The sequence below is a fragment of the Muscardinus avellanarius genome (assembly GCF_963383645.1).
Source record: "Muscardinus avellanarius genome assembly, chromosome: 7".
Classification (NCBI taxonomy): Eukaryota; Metazoa; Chordata; class Mammalia; order Rodentia; family Gliridae; genus Muscardinus; species Muscardinus avellanarius.
The window spans coordinates 41043501-41067774 of record NC_137793.1 but is presented as its reverse complement, the minus strand read 5'-3'; the positions used below and the strand labels follow the sequence as shown (position 1 = coordinate 41067774).

The 24274-nt window shown below is 35.7% G+C and overlaps 1 protein-coding gene and 1 pseudogene across 2 annotated transcripts in view; one reads left to right on the top strand and one right to left on the bottom strand.

Moving 5' to 3' along the window:
• Nucleotides 1–24274, bottom strand: part of CEP120 (centrosomal protein 120) — a gene marked incomplete at its 3' end in the record, with an annotated part of 77181 nt that overhangs the window by 23472 nt on the left and 29435 nt on the right. The window contains exons 10-17 of the mRNA XM_080698551.1: nucleotides 21904–22053; nucleotides 21068–21250; nucleotides 18118–18214; nucleotides 17852–18004; nucleotides 17211–17300; nucleotides 7821–7913; nucleotides 6706–6867; nucleotides 2642–2764 (exon numbers count right to left, since the gene is read on the bottom strand). Of these exons, the coding sequence (XP_080554677.1) occupies nucleotides 2642–2764; nucleotides 6706–6867; nucleotides 7821–7913; nucleotides 17211–17300; nucleotides 17852–18004; nucleotides 18118–18214; nucleotides 21068–21250; nucleotides 21904–22053 (1051 nt within the window). The remainder of the gene's footprint in view (nucleotides 1–2641; nucleotides 2765–6705; nucleotides 6868–7820; nucleotides 7914–17210; nucleotides 17301–17851; nucleotides 18005–18117; nucleotides 18215–21067; nucleotides 21251–21903; nucleotides 22054–24274) is intronic.
• LOC308265542 (lipoyl synthase, mitochondrial-like) lies at nucleotides 13218–14361 on the top strand (annotated as a pseudogene). The gene is made up of 3 exons: nucleotides 13218–13243; nucleotides 13335–13872; nucleotides 14012–14361. The product of its transcript is annotated as a lipoyl synthase, mitochondrial-like (transcript).

Here is a 24274-nt window from a genome sequence, read left to right as displayed (position 1 = left end):
AACTATATAATATTATTCAGTTCTTATGAAATAAAGGGAACCAGGAATTACATTTGCAAAACTCTATCTTATCATTAATTTATTTAGATCCTTTTATGAAAATGGGAATTTTTGTGATGTATTTTTAAAATATAAGCCCTAAAAGTTCTCAATCAGGCATAACCAGAACGTACAAACTAATTCAGATACTTTTCCACTCATGTCTTCCTGATTGGTATTTTATCTCATTGTTACTATTTAAGAAATAAGATTCTGCCCTCTTCTGGCTCAAAAAGATTCACAAAGAATTTTCAGAAGTTGAAAAGTCTTGTTTTATTAGGTGCTTAAACATGCTAGATGAAATCACTGGGTCTAATATAGAGGCAGTTCAATTATACATTTTTCTCTCAAGTCACAGTACTGGTAATATCTTTAATATGTTTAAGAAATTTTATCCCTTTAGTACAAATGTAAATGGAAAAAGAAAATTTAAAATCATTTAAAATTTATCTCTAAGGTAGATATTAATCTAGTTATCAAGTCCATATATTCAGAGATAGCTACCTAGTCTCTGGATTTCCTCAAGGTAATTGACATCTACTTAACATATCTTGTGAGAACTGATGAGATAGGATCTAATGAGTAATTCAAATATTTCTGGTAGATATTACAGAAAATTCATACTTACAAACACAAAAATAGTTTAATACTTAGTTTTGTCCAAAGAGGGGTGGGAAATATTGAGCTGAATTCAAGTTCACTGGTAGAAAACTGAGAGATGGCCCAAAATTAAGAAATGAAGAGATTGTCCAAATATGTAAGAAACAGGATCAACAAGTTTTGTAATTGAATGAATATGGGAAAAAGAAGACCCAAAGATAGCCTGGCAGTTGACAGGCTGCAGAAACATTTATCACATTCAGAAACAGAAGAAAACAGTTTTCAGGGGAGATGACCAAGTTTAGTTTTGGACATTCTGGGTCATCTCTAAGACTAGAGTTTTGACCTCAAAGTGTCTAGAAGGTTGAAATTATTTTTTGATAATAATGCTAAGACATTAGCTGTCTTTCCCACTTACATTCTTTTGTGAGTACACAGCGGAGCTCTCCAGAGGCTACATGGTGTGTAATCTAACAGCAGATTGGATATAAAAGCAGATATAAGAATTCAGCTGTCTCCTATTATCCAGACACTACAGAGATTTGTGAAAAGGTAAAAACAATGTCATTTTCTCACAATTTTTTGTTTTAGAAAATAGTTTTATTTATTGCCATACTGGAGATTAAACTGAGGGGCAGTCTACTCTGAGCTGCACCCCCCTTTTGACCTTTTATTTGAACAAGCTCTCCTAAAGTGGCCCTGGCTTGTCCTTGAACTTGCCATCCTCCTACCTCAGTTTCCTCAGTTACCAAGTCACTGGGATTAAAGGCATGATGCCAGGTGCATTTTCTTTTTAAATGTAAAGATCAAGTTATTCTTCTATTTTAAACTTTTCAATAGTATCTCATTATCTAAACTTTTTAAGTAAAAGATAAATGTTAAGTAAAATAATCAACACCCTAATTCTTTGCTAATAAGCATTTTATAGCTGTTAACTCGTTTAATTCCTTTATCTACCTCATTAACCCCATTTACAAGATATAGAAATAAGTACAGAGAAGTACAAAAAATTTCCCAAAGTGACATAGCTACTAAGTGGCAGAGCCAGAATATGACCTAAGGTCATGTGGCTCTATGTGCCACATTAACTGCTGTTATGTACAAATCTATTAAACTAAGAACAAACCTAAACCTTGCTATGGCTTTAGAGGCCTATATTTTAAACCTGATCTTGTACATTCTTGTCTCCTCCTACTTTCGGCTGGGCTTTTTCCTCACACAATGGAGGCTAATTCTCACCTCAGTGGAGTACCTTTGCAAGTACTTCCTGGACATATTTTCCATAGCTCTTTATATAACTGAATCCTCCTCTTCTCACAGATATCAATACATATGTCAACCATAATTGTCTGTTGGACACTACACATTTTCTAATGACTAGCCCCTGTACATACTATACATGGGGAATCCAAATATAAATAAGAGGCAGGACCTGGCTTCCAATCATAGGAAACAAAAACAGAATCAATGTACCTTCTTCTAAGCTGAGAGGTAAAGTGCAGGTGTGTGATTTAAATGAATAATCCTGTTTAGGATAGTGAATCTAGAAAGTAATGATACATAGAATATTCACAATGGCTACCAAACTAAGAGTTCAGCAGTATAATTCTAGAATCAGAGGACACAGGATCCAGTGACATGGCAGTTGATACTAACAGGAACATCCTAAGTAAGCTGTTTGTGACAGGATACTGATTGTGCCTTGCTTCACCTAGCTCTTGCCCATATTTGAAACTAGTTCTTTAGTTTCCTGTCACTTTTGTGAATTCCTTTATTCCTGGAGTTAGTGCTGACTGCAATTCAATATTTTAATTAGCATAAGCTATAACTCATAGAACTCAACAAATTACTAATGATGTCACATGCTGTGACTTTGCTGTGTCCTTATTTTAATTAGAAGAATACAGAGAAACATTATTATATTATATGCATACATATTACTCACAGATTTTATCAACAAATCACTTGGACTAGTTAAGCTGTCAAAAATTGACATGAGTACCTTTTCCAAGGTGAGAAGATTTATTTCAGACTGTAGACGAATTTCTGGTTTGTTGCTTTCCTGATCCTTGAACTGCTGAAACTCTTTTTCCAAAATCTTATATTTATTTTCAGCATCATTAAGCTGTATTTTTTTGGAGAAAAAGTATTTACAGCCATTAAAAATAATCATAAGCAAAGTTTAACATTACAGAATTCAATTCAGTAGTGTCTTTCTTAAAGCACGTGTATAGTAGAAAACTTGAAAAGTACATAAAATAAAATTAATAAAATTATGATCCTTAATAATTAATGTAGTAAACCATCTGATTAAAAATTCTTTAGAGTAGGGGCTACTTGGTTTGGTTAATTTGACTGTAATATTTTTTATTCTTTATTCTGCAAAATTGAATGTAACAATGTTTCACTAACTATAAGTTCTAAAACTAAAAAAAATTTAACTTTTTTATAGCTAAAAATAGGCTCAAAGAACTAAGTAACTAAAGCAACATTAAGAGCTAGTGAGCTAATCAGCACCAGAAGCAAAACTAGAATTCAGACCTTTTTATCCCCTAGAATAAGACTTTAACAAAAGCCATCAATGCCTCACTTAAAAAAAAAAAAAAAAAAAAAAAAAAAGAGAACTAACCCAGGTGTCCATCAACAGATAAATGTATTACAAAATTATGGGATATCCACACAATGGAATTCTACTCATTAATAACGAACAAAATTAGGTCATTTGCAAGAAAATGGAAGGACCTGGAGAACATTATGTTATATGAGACTAGCCAGTCACAGAAAGTGAAGGGTCATATTTGTTCTCTCATTTGTGGAAGCTACGTAACTGGAAACCAGAGGAACTCTAGATAATGGAGGGGAAACCTCATGGAACCAGGGAGGTGGTCTACGGGAAGAAGGGAGAGAGTGAGGCTCATTGAAGGAATTACAACCATCAGCTATATGTACACATATAAAATACCAATGTCAACCTCGGTACTCTGTAAGGGGAAGGGGGGAAATCAGGAGGGATAGGGGCAACAAGTACTGTGTGCATGTATGTGACCGTCAACATGATTTACATTACGTTATAATGTGAGACTATAATGCACCAAGAAAAATATAAAAACAGAGAAAAAGAGGTAAGTTGCCTTAACTAAACATAATCTCTGAATAGTTTAAAATACATATATATAATAAAGATATAAACATGTTCTTTTTAAATTAAATGTTACCAAATAAGGATCATTAAAGATACTCCCCGGCCAGGAGTGGTGGCACACGCTTATAATCCCGCACTTGGGAGGCAGAGATAGGAGGATCGCGCAGGTTCGAAGCCAGCCTCACTGGCTTAAGAGACCCTCTTTCCAAATAAAAATATAAAAATAGGCCTGGGAGTGTAGCCCAGAGATAGAAGGGCTTCCAGGAACCCCAGTACCATCAAAAAAAAAAAAAAAAAGATACTCCCAAAACATATACTAAAATGACTACCCATCATTAGATGAAACCAATGATCTCTTTCCTCAGCTGTAAGACTTAACTAGAGCTTAAATCACTGATAAAAAAAAAATTATTTAGGGTGTATCTAACATCTTTAGGTAGTGAACTATTTCATACATGAAACATTTCCATATAACTGAAGTTTACCTCTTAACATTCATAGTTGAAATGAGACCATTTTAAGGTATACCTCTCACTTAATATTATATTTGGTAGTTTCTTTACCATTTAGGGGCATCATCATCATCAACAATTACTGTTAATACAATCAGGTTGTAAAGCAGTAAGCTATTAAGGCATGCTGGGCTCTTTCCTTAAGTGGTCTATAAAGTACAGTAAATTTGAGTTTTGGTACTTGCTTTTAACTACTTCATCACAGATATTTTATCTTCATCAATTCTCATGAACAGTGTTCAGCTGATTTTTCTATCCATCTAGTTAGAATTGCATATATATATATATATATATATATATATATATATATATATATATATATAAAACCTGGTGAGAATAATGACCTAAAAACTTTGATTTTCTGTGTATGTGTGTAGTACTGGGGAATGAACCTAGGGGTACTCTACCTCTGAGCTATACTTCAGCCCTTTTTTTAATTTTGAAAGGGTCTCACTAATTTACTGAGGCTGGATTCAAACCTGTAATCCTCCTGTCTAAGCCTCCCATGAATTAGGATTAAAGGCATGTGCCACCATGCCCAGCTATAAAAAGTTTTTTATACCTAAAATGTGAAATGTATATTATATTTATGAACTTAACAATATAGGGATCCTCAAAACTTTGTACCCCCCCCCCCGGTCTTAGAATACTAGTTCAAGAACATAAGTGAACCCCCAGATAACTTTTCTAAAATACCAGTTCTGCTGGGCGTGGTGGCGCACGCTTGTAATCCCCACGCTTGGGAGGCGGAGACAGGAGGATCGCGCAGGTTCGAAGCCAACCTCGCTGGCTTAAGAGACCCTGTTTCCAAATAAAAAAATATATAAAATAGGTCTGGGAGTGTAGCCCAGAGGTAGAAGGGTTTCCAGGAACCCCAGTACCACCAAAAATAAAAAATAAAAAATAAAATGCCAGTTCTTCCTACCAAGGGGCTTCCTACAAAAATGTAAGTTAACTATACTAGTCTGGAACAGAGTACAGTTTTATACTTTCCACAAGCTAGCTCTCCTGCTGATTCTAATATGTTGGAAGAGCTTTTGTTCTAGATGGCTAAATCTTTCTCACGGGTAGAGGGAGAAAAACATTTTGGTGAATCCCATGATAACTTCCCACTTTTCCAACTTTTACATGTTTTAAATAAGAACCCTAGGGTAACAGTCAGATTCATATTTACAACCATGTAAATAACGTGACTGTAACTGACCTTGAGCTGCTATGGAAACTATTCTTTATGAGAGAATGTACTGAAGACTTTGAAGGCATTCGTTGTGCATATCTAATCTACACTGAAACTTTCCAAGAAAGATAAGCTTAATTTTCAACAGCTTGATTTTTTTTTCTGCAAATATTTATTAAGTCACTATCATTGCTGACAACTGGGCTAGGTTCCAGGCATACAACTATAAACCAAAACAGATTTTATGGAGCAAATAATCTGATGCTGATTAAATTATCATACTGAAGAAAATAAAGGCTAATATATCATAAAGAAAAATAGGAAAGTAATATGCCATGAGAATACATAACAAAAACTTGACCTAGACCTGAGAAGCGGAGTTCAGGGAAAATTTCTTGGGATCAGTGATGCTTTGGCTGAAATTAAGGATGAATAAAATTCACAAGGTCCAAAAAAAGAAGTACACAGGCAGATCCTGTGGTAGAAGGCTGGCACACTTGAGACCCTGACAGAACAGAGTGACTATAGAATATACAACAGAGGTAAAAAAAAGTAGATGGGGCTGAAAAGATGGGAAGGGTCCATACCATGCAGTAGCCTGTGGGACAAGGTTATGATTCTGATCTTTGTCCTATGAATAGCAAAAAGATACAGAAATTTTACTTATTATAATTTTTTTATTTTATTGAGATTGAACCTACAGGCATTCAAGCTCCAAGCTATATCCCTAGCCCTAGTTTATTTTTTTTATTCTTTAATTTGAAACAGGGTCTCACTAAGTAACAGAGGCTGGTTGTGAACCTGTGATCCTCCTGTCTCAGCCTCCCAAGTACGGGGATTACAAGTGTGTGCCACCACACTTGGTGACACACAGATTTTAAAGAGAAGGGTGTCATGATCACCAAACCTCAGAAATATTCTGGCCACACCATGAGTTACATGGGCCTATCATTGAAATAAAGATACGTAATGAAAGAAGGTCAGGTACAAATGGGAAATCATATTGAGTTTAAAATGCTTTTATGGTACCCAAGTAGGGATGTTGCCAGATATGTGGGTATATCCACCTGGTTTATGATACTACAGTGCAAAGGAAAGGTCTGAAATATAAATGTGAAAGTCTCAGTAAGTATGAATCTCAATGCAATAAATATGATTAATAGTCCAAACCACAGTGAATTTTATGACATTTTAGAGAAGTATTTCTAAAATGCAAATAAACTCTAAATGACAACCTGCTGGTGCAATCGGTGTTTATCCTCCTCCAGCTGCTTGACTTTTAACCTTTCCAGCTCTACTTGGTGAACACAGTCTTCTTTGGCTCTCCGGATAGAGTCCTGAAGTTCTTTCAGGTTCCGTTCATGTTCTGATTGCAGTTCCTTTTTCTCTCTTTGAAGCTTAAAACAAAAGCATCTTTAAGAGACTGGCCTATTATTGGCTGCACTATACTGTTGAAAAGGCTAGTATCCTTATTTGCAGTAAAATGTTCCAAATATTTACAAATTTTCCCATTCATTTTAGTTATCAGAGTTAAAGTCTGCTGATTCTATAATTTTCAATCACTTAGTACTAATATATAAGTGTATTAAAAGATCCTTATGTAACTTATATAAATTCAGTTGAAACTTCCCTTAACTTTATTCAAATTACTATTTGAATAAGGTACTTTTTCATTATATAGGCAAATGTGCCTTAGTTTCTTTCCTTCTACTAGAAATTTTTGTTTCTTTGCTTTAAACACATTAATCACCTGAAATCCCAGAAACCTCATAATGGTAAGATTAAGATGATTTGCTGAGAAATTTTTGAGAAACATTATAGTTAGAGAAAAACCATAATATGAGAAACTTTTAATTATTTTAAAGCAAACTTTATAGGACATTTTTAGGGCAAGGTTTTGTTAAGACCTAATAAAATGCTAACTTGGCATAATACTAACAGAAGTTCTTATACCTTTTTGGGATCTCTTCTCTAATGGGCAAAGAGGAATTCCTTTCCCCTTGAAAACAAAATCACCATCATATGCTCCTGAACATACAACTACATTTTTTTCTTTCTTTCTAGGTTCTCCATTTTCTTCCACATAAAGAGAAAGTTCCACATGATGACAAAGTTAACCCACACCCACTACTGTAGAAGTCAGTCAAAGGTAACTAAATGATACTTAACTATTTCTAATATATACTTTTTTTTTACCTATTCCTAACATCTAACATATGAGACATGCTAATCAGCTAAACAGCAGGTTTCTCCATGATGTATGAAATACATTAAGTATAGAGCCAAAAGAAATAGAAAGTGTTCTAAACTTTATAGACTGACATGAGGATAGGAGAGATGAATGAGGTACCTCTGACTCTGCACTGGTAAGCTGCTGCTCTCGCTTCTCTAAGTCAATGAGGGTTTTCTGAAGTTTGCCTTCTAGAATACTATATTCGGCCACCTAAAATACAGTAAAAGGAAAGTTACTTAAACTTTTCTCCATATTCAAAACACAAAAATTTAAAAAATACATGTCATTTCACTGAAACAGGATCTAAGAAAGGGTCAAATTACACATACCAATTCAAAGCCGGGCGTGGTGGCGCACACTTGTAATCCCAGCATTCGGGAGGCTGAAACCTGGAGGATAACGGTTCGCGGACAGCCTCAGCTACTTAGTGAGTCCCTCTGCAACTCAGTGAGATCCGGTTTCAAAATAAAGAATAAAAAATAGGCCAGGGGGTGTAGCTCGGATGTCGAATGCCTCTGCGTTCCATCCCCAGACTCCCCCTTCCCCCAAAAAAAATACATGTACCAATTCAAAACAGAAATTCCTTCTACTTAACAAAAAAAAAGGACCTTGCTTCTGTTTTGATATTGCTAGTGTATTCAGTCTCCCAAGGATGCCTATAGTCCTAGAAAAATCTTTCTAGAGTCCTAGAAAAATCTTGTGCTTAGTCAAAACCTGCTCTTTCAGATCTTCCAGTATCCCTCTGAAACCTTTTTAGCTTACAATCTCTTGTCTGAGAATTAATACAGTGCTTGATCAGCTAGTTAGTGACAAGTCAGTTCTTCTATGGATTCATGTCCTTTCACTAGGACCCTAGCCAAGTATCCCAATTTCTTTAGGCTTGAAGACTGTCTTTAAAGAGGCCTACTTTTTTTCAGTTTATATGGGATGCAGGACTCTCTTGATTTCGTATCTTTAGACTGACACTGATTTTTTTCCCCCCCAGTACTGGGGATGGAACCCCAGGGGCATTCCACCTCTGAGCTACATCCCCAGCCCTATCTTTTTTTTATTCTTTATTTGGAAACAGGGCCTCACTAAGTAGCTGAGGCTGTCCGCGAACCGTGATCCTCCAGGTCTCAGCCTCCCGAATGCTGGGATTACAAGCGTGCGCCACCATGTCCGACTACACTGATCTTTTTTTTACTAAGACTTGCCAAACTGATTTTTCTGCCTCCATCTCCAACTAGTCCCCAGGCCGCATAACCCATCCTGATCTCTTTCCCAGTGCCAATAAGTCCTTGGTTTGATGTTCCTTAGAAGCCTACCTTTTAATCCTATTTCTACTTTTGGACAGAGAAAATAAAATGTATCTTCACATATTTGAGACTGGTGACAGCTATCTCTTTCTTCAAGATAAAACACAAGTTTCATCCATTATCCACATGCTATGATTTCCACATTCTTTAAAATCTTGCATTTAATTTAAGGTTTAGGCTCCTAATCCTTTCAAAAGTATATTATCCAGAAGTGACCCTCATTTGTTCAGAGACCAAAGACTGTTCTGCTAAAGACTAGGACAACCCAAGCCTACTGACTAGAATAAGCTGCTTTTGCTATGGAGATCCTTGTCAGTTTGTTAACGACAAAGAAAATCCTCAGGAGTTGTGTTTGTTTTTAAACTTAACATAACTCTGCTCACTGTCCAGTTAACTATCTTATCTATTTAACGCTCACTCCATCTCCGTAGTCCTATAGCTCTTAGTTTACATTCTTCATTTTCATTTATAAGTATTGTTTTCCCAGTTTCCCTGACTTTAGTTTCACATTTCTCTATTCCACTCACTATTACTTCTGTCAGAATGAGTTCACAAATGAAATTGATCACTCTTTTCCTTATATAAGTCTTCATTTGTAATTAAAGAGTTTCTCAAATCTCTACCTTTCTCAACCAGGGTTCATTATTTGAACCACAAAACAAATAAAATGACTGATTTTCTCTATCTTCTCCTAAAATGGGATCTAATGTTACCAATCTAGACACATAGAAAAAAGTTAATCCATTACCAACAATGGATATCATAGGCATAAGGCTTCATCTTCTCAGAGAACCTTAGGTGGAAAAACCAACACAGGATCTAGCCTAAGCTTTTCTAAATGGAATACAAGATAATTCAGACCCTGGTCTATCAACCTTCCTATCTTATGTCTTGAGGTACATCCTATCTTCTCCTATAACACTACACACAATTTTCTTAGTGCAGGGCCAAATTCAAACTTCTCTGCCTGCATTCAAGGAGCTTTCTCTATTTGGAATACTACTGGTCCACTTGGGATATCTTCTAAATTTCACCAAAATGAAAGCATGAGTTTTTCAACACTTTCTTTTGCTTCTTTATGTATGACTGATATCTTCCCCCTTTGCAGGTACATAATAGCTGTCTTTAGCTATCAGATGGACAGTCATAGATAAGACAGATTAAATATTATTTCAGATTTTCCACAAGACAGTACAGGAACCAAGTGTACTTATACTTCTTTAGGTAAACTTCAAAGTATTAAAGAAATTATACATTGCCTTAAAAAAACTATAGCTGAATAAAATATAAAGGGTTCAAACATTATAGACACAAAATATACTGTAATGAATCTCATTTTGGTTTTATTTTTTTAATTTTTTTTATTTTTTATTGGTGCACTGTATTCATACATCATAGTGGGATACAAACTTTTGTAGACATACATGCACACATCGCCCAGTCAGCCCCCATCCGATCCCCACCCCATTCTCTCCCCATCCCTCCCTCCCATGCTTGGCTTAGTGGTTGACATCTAGTATTATAGCAATTTATCCAAAATTAAAAATGATAATCTCACATAACAGTTTCATTTGTCTGATACCAAGCTTTTGATGACTTAAAGATAACATTTCAATATTTCTTTTTACTTTCTTTCTTACCAGAGAATATTTTTTTTCTATTTTTTTAAGGTGAAACTATCATATATTTATATATTTATTTTTCAGAAAAAAAAATCTATCCTAATATGGAAAATGGACTCTAGATACTCAAAACGATCTTGAAAAAGAACAAAGCTAGAAGATATATATTTTCTGATTTCAACCATATAAAGCTACAATAATTGAAACAGTGTAGTACTATTCTACAGGCAGATATATAAACCATTGGAGTTAAATAAAAGCCTAGAGCTAAATTCTTCCCTATATTGTCAAGTTATTTTTGACAAGGTTTCCACGAATTTTGGTGGTGGAAATAATAATCTTTTAACTAAATATTGTTGAAACATAATAATTACATGGAAAAGAATAAAGTTGGACCCTTACCTAATCCCATATACAAATATTAACTCAAAATAGATAAAAGACCTAAATATAAATCTTAAGACTATAAACTTTTAGGAGAAAATCTGGGTCATAAAACCTCACAACATTGAAATAGGCAGTGATTTCTTGGATATGATTTCAATGGCACAGGCAACAGAAGAGTATACAAACTCCCTAAAAAAATAAAAAAAAATATTGTATATCCAAAGACAATGTAAACAGAGTTAAAAGTTACTAATAGAATGGGATAAAATATTTCCAAATGCTATATCTGAAGGTATATTAATATTCCAACTAGAAATCCTAAAAATTAACAACAATAAAGGCAAACAATACCATTTAGAGATAGGTAAAAGACTAACATAAATAATGAATCTCCACAGATAACCAATCTTAGTTGTCTGTTGGATGGAAAATCTTGTTTCTCTGGTTCTGATGTGTGTTACCTATTTCTTCTTTGTAGTTAATCTCTTTGAGTATTTTCTCTAGCGCTGGTTTTGAAGACATAAATTCCTTCAGTTTCTGTTTGTCATGGAAGCTTCTTATTTCTCCATCTAATTTGATAGAAAGTTTTGCTGGGTAGGAAATTTTTGGCTGGAAGTTGTTTTCTTTCAGAGTTTGGAATATGTTACTCCAAGCCCTTCTGGCTCTCATGACTTGGTTTGGGAAGTCTGGAGTGATTCTAATTGGTTTGCCTCTGAATGTCACTTGGCCCTTTGCTTTTGTTGCCTTTAAGATTCTCTGCTTGGCTTCCACATTGGTCATTTTGACAATTATGTGGCGTGGGAATCCTCTTCTCCGATCCTGTCTAAAGGGAGTTCTATAAGTTTCCTGGACCTGTGTATCAACCTCTTGCTCTATGTTTAGAAAATTTTCTGCTATTACTTCCCTGAAGAGATTGTTGATCCCTTTGGTTTCACTTTCTTTTCCCTCCTCTATTCCAATTATTCTTAGGTTAGCTCTCTTAAAATGGGCCCATATTTCTTCAATATCAGATTCCTGCTGTCGGATATTTTTTCCTAGATTAGAAACTATGCATTCATTTTTGGAATGATCATCTTCTAAGAGCGAGATTCTGTTCTCCATGTGGTCTAATTGGTTGTTTGTGCTTTGAATTGAGGCCTTTACTTCATTAATTGCATCCTTTATCTCTTTTTGGCTCTCTCTGAATTCTTTTCAAAACACCTCTATTATTCCTAGTTATTTTCCTGATTTGATCTTCTAGAAATCTCTGATTTTCTGTTTTATCGGGTTCTGATGTTGTGGGGTTGTGGGCATTCATTGCTCCAGTATTATTCCTCTTTCCCATGATTTCGGATGTTTGTGCCTTCTCTGGGTTCTTCCCTTGGGTCACTATGACTTCACTTAAGGTGTTCTGGATCTCGAGTCAGTAGTATCTCAGACCCCACTACTCCTTTACTGGGTTGTATCACAGAGTCTCCGACCCAGAGAGTCAATAGAGGCTGCTTTAGACTGTGGGGTTGCCAAGTTGCATGTTCTCCTATGGTGTGATATCTCTGCCACCGCCCCTCCCCCACTGGGTCAAGTCCCAGGGAGTACAGTACTGGGATTTCTCCTCTGTGGCCCACAATTTGACTCACTGTTCTTGAGTACGCAGATGTAGCTGTACTGGATTCGGTGAATTCTCTGCTGCTGCCGCCGGTGGCAATATGGCACCGCTACTATGCCCTCGGCTGTGAGGATGGCGTATTTCTTCTTGGTTTTGATTTCCACTCTGAATCCCTGCAGCGTGTGCTGAGCTCAGCCACTAGGAGCTTTAGATTTTACCTGCGGCGAGAAATCCCGCCTGGCTGTTCCACAGCAGCTCACCTTGGCTTGCGCTAGCCGTTCGGTGAAGTCGCCGCTGCCGCCAGCAGTATGGCGTTGCTGCCGCGGCTTCGGGCGTGAGGCCGGTGTATCTTCTCTGTGGCTTTGAGCTCTGTTCTCAGTTCGCTTTCTCTCTGGAGCCTGGTGATTTTTTTGTTTCTCTGGTGATGGTGTTTTCTGGCTATGAAAGGCACTGATTTTGTGGTAATGGAGATTAGTTGTTAGCGGGGCTCTTAAGCCCCGCTTTTCTCGGTCGCCATCTTCCCGGAAGTCCGTCAATTTGGTTTTAAGTGATTTTATCATATTGAAGAAAAACTATTTCTTATTTTCTTGATTTTTTTTAAAGACCAATCATTTCTTTGGGGATGCTGCCTGCACCCTGGGGCCCAGGGTGAGCAGTGGGGCGAGAAGAACGCAGGTGGCAGCTGAGGAGGTTTCCATCCCTTCAGGATATTTGGAAGATACTTATACAGCTTAATCAGAGCATTTAGTTCATTGCCAGATTAAAAAAATAGTAATTTTTACAGAATGGACCAGATCTTCACGATTTTTTATCTGGTGATCTTGCAGACAAAAGCACCTGGGATGAATATAAAGGAAACTTAAAACAGCCAGGAGGAAAGTTAAGACTACCTCCGTGGCTAAAGACAGAGATTCCCATGGGAAAATTTATAATAAACTGAAAAATACGTTGCAGAATTTAAATCTCCACACAGTATGTGAGAAAGCTCGATGTCCCAATATTGGGGAGTATAGGGGAGGCAGAGAATATCTACGGCCACAACCAACATCATACTCACGGGCGACACATGTACAAGAGGCTGCAGATTTTGTTCCATTAAGATGGCAAGAAACCCACCTCCCCTGGATACTGAGGAGCCCTACAACACTGCAAAGGCGAATGCAGAGTGGGGGCTGGATTACATTATGTTGACCTCTGTAGATCGACATGATATACCTGATGGAGGAGCTGAGCACATTGCAAAGACTGTGTCATACCTAAAGGAAAGGAATCCAAAAATTCTTGTGGAATGCCTCACGCCTGATTTCTGAGGAGATCTTAAAGCAATAGAAAAAGTTGCTTTGTTGGGATTAGATGTGTATGCACATAATATAGAAACAGTTCCAGAATTACTAAGGAAGAGTTCGTGATCCTCAGGCCAATTTTGACCAGTCTCTACATGTACTAAAACATGCCAAGGAGGTTCAGCCGGATGTTATTTCTAAAACATCAATAATGTTGGCTTTAGGCGAGAGCAATGAGCAAGTATATGCAACAATGAAAGTGCTTCGTGAAGCAGATGTGGAGTTTTTAACTTTAGGACAATATATGCAGCCAACAAAGCGCCACCTGAAGGTTGAAGAATATGTTAAATAATGGGAAAAGGTAGGAAATGAACTGAGATTTCATTACACTGCAAGCTGCCCTTTGGTGCATTCTTCATATAAAGCAGGTGAATTTTTCCTGAAAAATCTAGTGGCTATAAAAGAAAAAGGAAAACCCTCTAAAATGTAGAGAAGATCTCAAGACCACACTACTTCCATTTGGTACCAGAGGAGACGCTAGAATGCCTATACCTATGGCTGCACCCTGACTTTGTCTTAAGAAAAGTGACTTGGGCACAATGGTCCATGCCTGAAATCTCAGCACCTGGGAGGCTGAGGGAGGAAGATTGCTGGTTCGAGGCCAGCCTCAGCAATTTAGCAAGACCCTGCTTCAAAATAAAAAATAAAATAGGATTGGGTATGTGGCTCAGAGGTAGAATGTCCCTGAGTTCAACCCCCAGTACTATGAGAAAAAACAAAAAACAAAAAACAAACAGAAAAATGTCAATAACTATACATATTTAATTATAGTAGTAAACTATACATATTTTAAAAAGACTAATCATATATGTTAATACATCCTACTCCACAATATTCTTTCAAAACAAATCACCTTAGGACAAATTAGTTCAAGGACTTAGTCTTAAAATGGACTTAGGTTGAAAGAAAATGGAAAACTGAAGTCTATCTTTTAATATAACTAATCCAAATAAACAGCTTGACCATTAAGAAACCATTAAGATCTGTTTCTATCCAGAGTTACTAGCTAACATGAATTCATGCTCAAGTGGTAGAAACAGTTGTATACATAGAAGCCAATCTAAAATTCACCTGAAAAGGTCGTTATTACAAAATGACAATAAACTAACAATTATTTGGAGATTCTTTTTTTCCCATTACATTGAAACTTTTTTTTTTTTTTGCACTATGAACTCCAATTATGGCCCTGGTTGGATTTGTCACTGTTCTAGCAATTTCACTAAATTTTCAAATTGATTTATCATTTGAATTTTGTAAATCCACACTGAAGAAAATATCAAGAGCTTAGAAAAAAAATTGTTCAAGGATAAATATACCTTTCACTTAAAGGTTAAATAAAAATTTCCAAATATTAAAATATTGTCCAGCTTCCTTGGATTCATTTATATGTAATACACTAGTTTTGGATGTATAATACAAAACTCACATTAAAGTAATAAGTAAAATTAGTATAATGCTTAAAAATACTTGTGAGTGCTTCTAATTATTTTAATTTTGATTATTATTCTAACTATGGCTGTATAATTCTTTCTTTTCTTTCTTTTCCTAACTATGGCCGTATAATCCATCCATCCATCCTTCCTCCCTCCCTCCCTCCCTCCCTCCCCTCCTTCCTCCGTCCATCCGTCTGTCTGTCTGTCCTGGGAATTGAACCCAGGGGTGTTCTACCCCTATTCCCAGTATTTTTTGTATTTTACTTTGAAACAAGGTCTTGCTAAGTTGCTGAGGCTGTCCTCAAACCTGCAATACCCCTGTCTCAACCTCCCAAGTACTGGGATTACAGGTGTGCACCATCATGCCTGGCTTCACCTCACCATCTTGCTGAGTTGAGAAACAGACTACAGACTAGAGAAGCTGAAGTAAAACTTATGAGGAGAGAAGGACGGTGCAAATAAAATAATGAGCACTGGAAACCCGCAGAATCATCCCTTGAAATCTGAAGCTAAATACTGATTAACCACTTATGAGAATATGTTTAAAGTTCTAAAATTGGAATATATGAAAAAAATACACTCGCTGTCAGGACTGCTTTATTCAATAACTTGAGCGTAAATGGACCAATAATGAACTTCAGGTAGCTTGATGTTACCATTTTTTAAAGATGTGATTAGTTCATGATTTAATTAATAAAAAACAGCTCAAAATTCTTTAGAGCTTTTTTTTAACTCTAGGTTAAGATGTAAGGTTTTTTTTTTTTTTTTTTGTGTGTGTGTGTGTGTGTGTGTGTGTGTGTGTGTGTGTGTGGTACTGGGGTTCCTGGAAACCCTTCTACCTCCGGGCTATACTCCCAGACATATTTTATTTATACTTTTTTATTTGAAAACAGAGTCTCTTTTAAGCCAGCGCAGCTGGCTTCGAACCTACACAATCCTCCTGATTTTGCCTCCCAAGTGCAGGGATTACAAGTGTGCGTCACCACACCCAGCGCAAGATGTAATTTTTCTACACACTTAAGAATGTACTGTTTCCTTTTCACAAAGAGGCAGGCTTTTTCATATTAGCACTGTTTTTATTTTTTAATTTATTTTTTATTGGTGCAATGTATTCATACATCATAGTGGTATAAAGAAAATACTTTTGTAGACATTCATGCACATCTAGCATTGTTTTTAAAATGTATTTTTTTGGGGGGTCTGGGGATGGAACCCAGGAGCATATGACCTCCAAGTTATACCCTCTGCCCTATTTTTTATTCTTTATTTTTGAAACAGGGTCTCACTAAGTTGCGGAGGGCCCCACTAAGTAGCTGAGGCTGTCTGCAAACCGCGATCCTCCTGTCTCAGCCTCCCAAATGCTGGGATTACAAGCATGCATCACCATGCCCAGTGCAAAATATATTTTTTGAAATGGTAATATATTTACAAATTTCAAAATCCAAACAGCACAATTCGTCTTATAGTGAAAAAGACTCCCTCTAATCCTGTCTCATCCATTTATTATTGTCAATACATAACCCACTATAATTAGTTTATTCCTTCCAAGATGTACTTTAATGCAGATTTACGATATTTTTTTTTTCCGGGTCTGGGAATGGAACATAGGAACATTCGACCTCCAAGCTACACCCCCTGCCCTATTTTTTTATTCCTTATTTTTGAAACAGGGTCTCACTAAGTTGCGAGGGCCACACTAAGTAGCTGAGGCTGTCTGCGAACCACGATCCTCTGGTCTCAGCCTCCCAAGTACTGGAATTACAGGTGTGCATGACCACGCCCGGCTAGATTCACGATATTATCATTACTATTCCCCCTTATTTTTACACAAGTCATTACCTTTTTCTTTACTAGTGATTCTCTTTCCCGGTCCCTTTTTTTCCATTCTTCTGCAAGAGCTTGCATATGAGCCAGTTCTCTCTGCTTCAACTACAAAAGGCAGAAAAATAGTCACTCCAAAAAACTCCAAATATTTCAAATAAATTAGTTTTTTTCAGTTAAAGAAATAATATTAATCACATATATAAATATATACTGAAGCATTCTATTGTATTCTTTTTTTTTTTAAAGGAGGTTGCTTGAGGCAAGTAACATGTCAGTATAATTTAGAAGAGTATAAAGCCAAGAGTGAGTTTTGTTTTCCTTCTTGTTTAGAGACTGATGGTGAAAGATTCCAGGTATGATGGATGAGAATCAAGTTTAAAAGAATAACCATCATTCTTACTTCTGCCCAACACTGCTGGGCAAAATTTAGGGAAATCCTTCTAAGTGGTACCTGACAAAGTGTTACATTTCACATATTTATTTACATGTGTGTGTGTGTTACTGATGACCAAACCCTCAATTTTTTCTTTAAGTATAGGGCATTGTTGACATTCAAGGAAACTGGATAGGAACACAGACAGAAACCCCAGCTATAGAAAAGAAAAAAATATACTAGGTACACAAAAATAAATTTTAACTAAAATTTAAAAAGCAACCTGATTTTCAAAAATGTCTTCTTGCATCTCCTTCCACATTTCTAGCTCAAGTGCTGCTTTGTATTCTAAGGTTTCACGGGGCTCTGTCTGGATCTCTGAAGGACAAGGGGCTGGAGGAAGAGATGATGGCCTCTGTTGTACAGCAGATAAAACCTAAGATACAATTGAAAAAGCACATTTAAGGGAACACACACACACACACACACACACACACACACACACACACGAGACCCCTTTCAAGGAATAATTTAATAAGCAATATTTACCTGAGATGATTCAGAGACAAAAATCTCGCGCATTTTTACTAGTCCGTAATCTTCTAGAGTCACTGTATAAGAGAGATCCACTACCTTGTTATTTGATCTACAAATGAAATAAGAAATAATTTAAAATCCATAAAAACACTTTTATGTAATTTGTCTTTTTACTTCCCCAGTGCTATAGTGTTGAGGAGAAAGCAACATTTCTGTACCTGACACTTTTGCCACCAAAACTGCAACTGCTTCTATGGGCTTTAAGCCCTTCACATATGTGATTTTACTTGATATCACAAACATCCTATTAGGTATATTTAATGAAAGACAGCCTGAGCAGTGCACATTTTTAAAAAAATTCAATAGTATAAATGGAAACATTTAAAATCTTACTGCCCCAGGTGATTACTATTAACACTGAGTTTATTTCTTTCCTTCTTGACTTATTTGTATATAGATTCACAGGCAAGCACACACAATGTCAGTTCTATCCTTTTTTCATATTAGTATCAGAAAGTTGTCTCATTTTTTAAATATTAATTGAAAAAATATTTTTTAAAAATGTTTGAAGTACATGCTAGGTAAGCACTCTACCACTGAGCTATGTTCTCCAGCCCCAAAATATGTTTGTTACTTCCTATAAAAGACACTAATAAATTTTCACAATAAAACTATTTAACAGTTCCCCTACTCTTGCTTATATAGGTCATTGTGAATGCTTCTGTCTACTTTTCCTGGAATGAACACACTCACGCAAATCTTTTATTGAACATAAGCATTACTTGATAACTCCTACTAGTAGGATATATATTATTTTGGCCATAATGAATAACTCTGCAAATGATATTTATCAATAAATAATAAAAGATATTAGAGAGAAAAAAATCTTTGTAACCAAAACACATAGTTTTATCTAAATCAAATATATTCCAGTCAAACAAAACTTTAATAAATGGATCTCACACAAACAGAAATCTCAACCAGCCTTTACATTTTCTTCTAATCTCACAAATTTTAGAAGAAAAAAAGTGAAGCACTGCTTATTTGAGAGAAACTCCTAAGCATATCTGGAGTTCTTACTTGGGTAAATCTCCTAAAACTTCTGTTTAAAGAGCAGGGTAATAATAAGTAGTATTCATTAAGAAGAGAGATAGAGGCCGGGCATGGTGGCACACACTTGTAATCCCTGCGCTTGGGAGACGGAGACAGGAGGATCGCGCAAGTTCGAAGCTAGCCTTGCTGACTTAAGAGACTCTGTTTCCAAATAAAAGAAATATAAAAATAGGTCTGGGAGTGTAGCCCGGAGGTAGAAGGGTTTCCAGGAACCCCAGTACCACGCACACAAAAAAAGACAATTAAAATAGCCTCAATTATTAATGATTTGTTATATTCTACTTATCACAGAAAATAATTCTACTTTTTAGAGATTTTTCTAAATATAACAAAAATCAGAACAAAAACTTCTGAGTTAACCAAATACTTGATTCTCCAAAACATTTGTTTCCCTATCTTCCAAGTGAATAAAGTTTTTACCAAGTCTTTCAGTCTCTGAAAGACTCTGGATGGAAAGTCTCTAGATGAAAAGGAATAAATTTTAATAAAATTTTTGAATCTCAAATTTTTTTAACCTTATTTCCTTCTATATTACTGCTATGCTTTCAAAACAAATGGTATATATAAATTAAATTATTATCATAAATTTTTAAAAGATAATCCAACAAATTTGTTGGGTAAAATATGTGAAAAAGTTTACTGTGACAAGAAAAAATATTATTGTTATTATTTTATTTTGTGGTGTGGGTGATTGAACATAGGGCCTGATGGATGCTGGGTGAGGCCTTTCCCACTGAGCTACATCCCAGCTCTCAACAATTTATTTTTTAAGAACTGCCTCTGACTGCTAACATTTGTAATATTATAAAATTTTTATAATATTTTTATAATATATTATAAAATTTATATATTATATATTATATATTATATATATTGTTATATATTATATATTATATATATTGTCATATATAATATATTATAAAGTTTTATAATATATTATAATATTATAACATTTGTAATATTATAAAACAGTGCTTGGGAGGCTGCAGAAGGAGAATTGGAGGCTCTCAGCAAGCCCCAGTAACTTAGTGAGACCCTGTATCAAAATAAAAGAGAAAACAGGGCTGGCAGTGTAGCTCAGAGGTAGAATGCCCCAGGCTCAATCCCCAGTACCACAAAAAATAAATAAATAAAATAAAAACTGTCAGACTAAAAAGAAAGAGGGAAAAATACTTAGCCTGAACAAGAATTAAAGTACTAGAGTAGCAAAGACTCTCTACTTTTGCAAAGTGAAATGGGTAACAGAAAGCTAATAAGCAATGTGGAAGAAAGATCCCATAGATCATAGAAAAAACATCAGCAAAAAGAGGATATGAATGCCGGGCGTGGTGGCGCACACTTGTAATCCCCGCACTTGGGAGGCAGAGACAGGAGGATCGCGCAGGTTCGAAGCCAGCCGCGCGCGCTGGCTTAGGAGACCCTGTTTCCAAATAAAAATGTAAAAATAGGTCTGGGAGTGTAGCCCGGAGATAGAAGGGCTTCCAGGAACCCCAGTACCACCAAAAAAAGAAAAAAAAAAAAAAAAAAAGAGGATGTGTGAAGCCGGGCGTGGTGGTGCACACTTGTAATCCCAGCATTCGAGAAGCTGAGAGGAGGATCGTGGTTGTGGACAGCCTCAACTACTTAGTGAGGCCCTTTGCAACTTAGTGAGACCCTGTTTCAAAATAAAGAATAAAAAATACAGCAGGGGTTGTAGCTCAGAGGTGAATGCCCCTGCGTTCCATCCCCAAACCTGCACAAAAATTAAATAAATAAAAAAGAGGATGTGAAAGGATAAAATTGTGGCTTCTTATCCAGTCATTACATGAATACAAAGCACAGTGAAAACCACTTTTGTAAAACACATTACCCTTGTGCTGCTATCACAGGCACGCTTTCACTGTAAGTTTGACGCCAACACTGTTCTCCAGTAGGGCCTAAAAAGCGAGTTTTTTCTGAAGATAAGATGTTAGAAAGCTGGATTCTTGCAATTCCCAAAAGCAAATCTTTACTCATCTTATCCTTGTGCCATAATTCAACCAACAATGGAATCCTAAGGGAGAGAAACATGACTTCATACCTATCAACTCTGAACTAAAGTCTTTTCTGAATTAAAACAATGTAGTCAATGATTTATTTTTAAACCCAGAAAGTCAACACAATTGTTAAAGGTTCAAAATTCCAGAAGTAACAAATATTTAGTTTGTGTTTTCTATACCTCTTTGTTGTATGCAATTAAAAAAAACCTGTAACACTATTATTCTGACGAATGATTAATTTGTAACTATCCTTCATTCTTCCTTTAAAAATACAGAAATTTGGATGGTGATACTCAGTAAGATTTTCACAGATCTCATTTTTCTTCAGAAATCTATTTCAGATAATTAAATTTAACACCCTCCAGTTTACAAATAGAAAAAATAGAAAAAGCAAATAAGATAGTATATTCATTCAGTAAATCAATAATCAAAACTAAATATTCAGTCAGGTGTGGTGGTACACGCTTGTAATCCCAGCATTTGGGAGGCTGAGACAGGAGAATCATGGTTTGTGGTAAAAGCAGAAACATCATAAACATGAATAAAATTGTTTCTTGATTCTCAACATAAAATGCTATGGATTTAAACCTATACAAATTGTTTAGTAAGAGACAAAATTTCAAGAATTGATGAGAAAATAAGAAAGTACACACAGTACATATATTACCGTAGGAAGGTATCTTGTAGCTGATGAGGCATAGTTGCGAAATCAAATGCACAGTAAGACTGGGGAAGAAAAACTTCCATGTTTTTTCTAACTTCAATAGGAGGATTAGTCATAATAGGAGCTGCACTTCCAAAGAATGGATATGAGTACCTAGAATTAAAAAAAAAAATTAAAGTATTACAGTACAATCTACAGGTAACTCTAATGTGTTAAGGATGAATCAATAAATAACAAACATGATTTTCTTCTTTCATCATAAAAACTATACAAGGTAAAGCAAGCGTGCTGGTGCTTGTCTGTAATCCTAGCTAATCAGGAAGCTGAAGCAGGAGGATCAGAAGTTCAAGAGCAGCCTGGGCAACTTAGAGACCCTAACTCAAAGTAAAATAAAAACAAAATGAAATAAAACAAAATAAGACATGGGTAAATAGATCAGAGGTAGAATACTCCTTTGTTTAATCCTGAAAAAAAAAAAGTAAAAAGTAAAAACTACACTAGATTAAATGACTGCCTGACTCCTGCTGAATTTCCTATGTATGTATGTATGTATGTATGTATGTATGTATGTATATATGTATTTATTTTGTGGTACTGAGGTTCTTGGAAGCCCTTCTACCTCCGGGCTACACTCCCAGACCTATTTTTTATATTTTTATTTGGAAACAGGGTCTCTTAAGCCAGCATGGCTGGGTTCGAACCTGCGTGATTCTCCTGTCTACGCCTCCCAAGCACGGGGATTACAAGCGTGCACCACCACGCCCGGCTTTCCTATGTATTTAAAGACAAATTTCATCCTTTATGTTGTTATTCATATAGGGAAATAAAATTTAGCTGGGTATGGTGGTGCACGTTTGTAATCCAAGCATTTGAGAGGCTGAGACAGGAGGATCGCGCTTCATGGACAGCCTCAGCTACTTAGTGAGGCCCTCTGTAACTCAGTGAGACCTTGTTTCAAAATAAAAAATAAAAAATAAAAATAGGGCTGGGAGTATAGCTCAGAGGTACAATGCCCCTGGATTCCATCCTCAGTACCACACATACACACACACACAAATGAAACCCTACTAGGAGTAAAAGCTGCTTTATCTACCAAAACCAAAAAAATTTTATGCGTTCACCTAATTCCTGTATTATTTCATACCCACTAACGTCAAATAACCTCAGAGAGAGGTCAGCCTTTGCAATTTCAACTCCTACTACTCCACTACAGGATCTAATGATTAAAAGAAGAAAAAAAAAATACAAACAGATTGAAGAAAGTTAAACTTTTTCAAAAACTACCTCACCTCATAAATTCCAGTAAATAGCTGAAACCTATAATTTCATACTAATTTAGAACATAACATAAAAATTATAGGACTGAGAAAAAATTAATCGCGTGCATTCAAAAAATACCTTAAAATGATTAAAAGACTGAAATAGCGTCTAGTGAATTCTATGTAGAGTATAAAAGGAGTCATAACTACTTTCTTCTAGTTTAGACTATTATTCTCCTTTTTCTTGGCCAAGTGAACTACTATTCTCCCATACTTACTAAATTATTCCTGAATCTGTATTCCTCATGAAGCTGAGCTGTTTATGTGACTTTTGAACCTCTAATATCAGGCACATCGTTGGCATAACAGACACTTAATGATTAAACAAATGGCCCTCATGACAAGAAGTGAACACAAAAATTAATATTTTTGGTTTTGAAATGGCTTATACAGTGCTCACTGTTGGCAGCATTATTTTTAGATTGTACGTAGCCACATCCTTTCTAGGTATACTAAGATCAGATTCTTTAATAGCAGCAAAAGAGATCTCATTTAAAGGAGTTAAGAGGATAAAAAGACAAAAATAAACTAGAGAAGAAATAATTCTACTTTCAAAATAGAGAAAACAGGCCACTTAACAAAAGCTATGTCTATTGGAGAAAATTTTTTTTCAGTCTTCAATTTCCAAACAAAAAACATCATAGTAATGATGCTCAACATTTAACATGCAAGCTGCAGAACTTAAGCTCCTCAAGATGGAAAGATTTTCACTCTCTGAGTTGATATTCACTCAGTGCTAGGTCCCTTTGATTCCATCCATTATTCACACCAAAACATGAAGGATTTAAAAACAAGTTAAGAGGGAATCAATTAAATTAGATGCATGTATGAATTATGTACCCAAAAAGCAAGTATCCCTCAAGTAAGTGGGAAGCAATAGGTAGTTGCTGAGACTCATAGGTTTTGCCATCCCAGATGATAGATTTTCTTGTTTTAATCACAGAAACATCAACAACTAGATTTCAAATGCTAATGCTTGATCCAAAGCAATTTTTGATAAGGAAAATCTACTTCAGATATATTACTCTACAACATTAAATTTATATCTCAGTCAC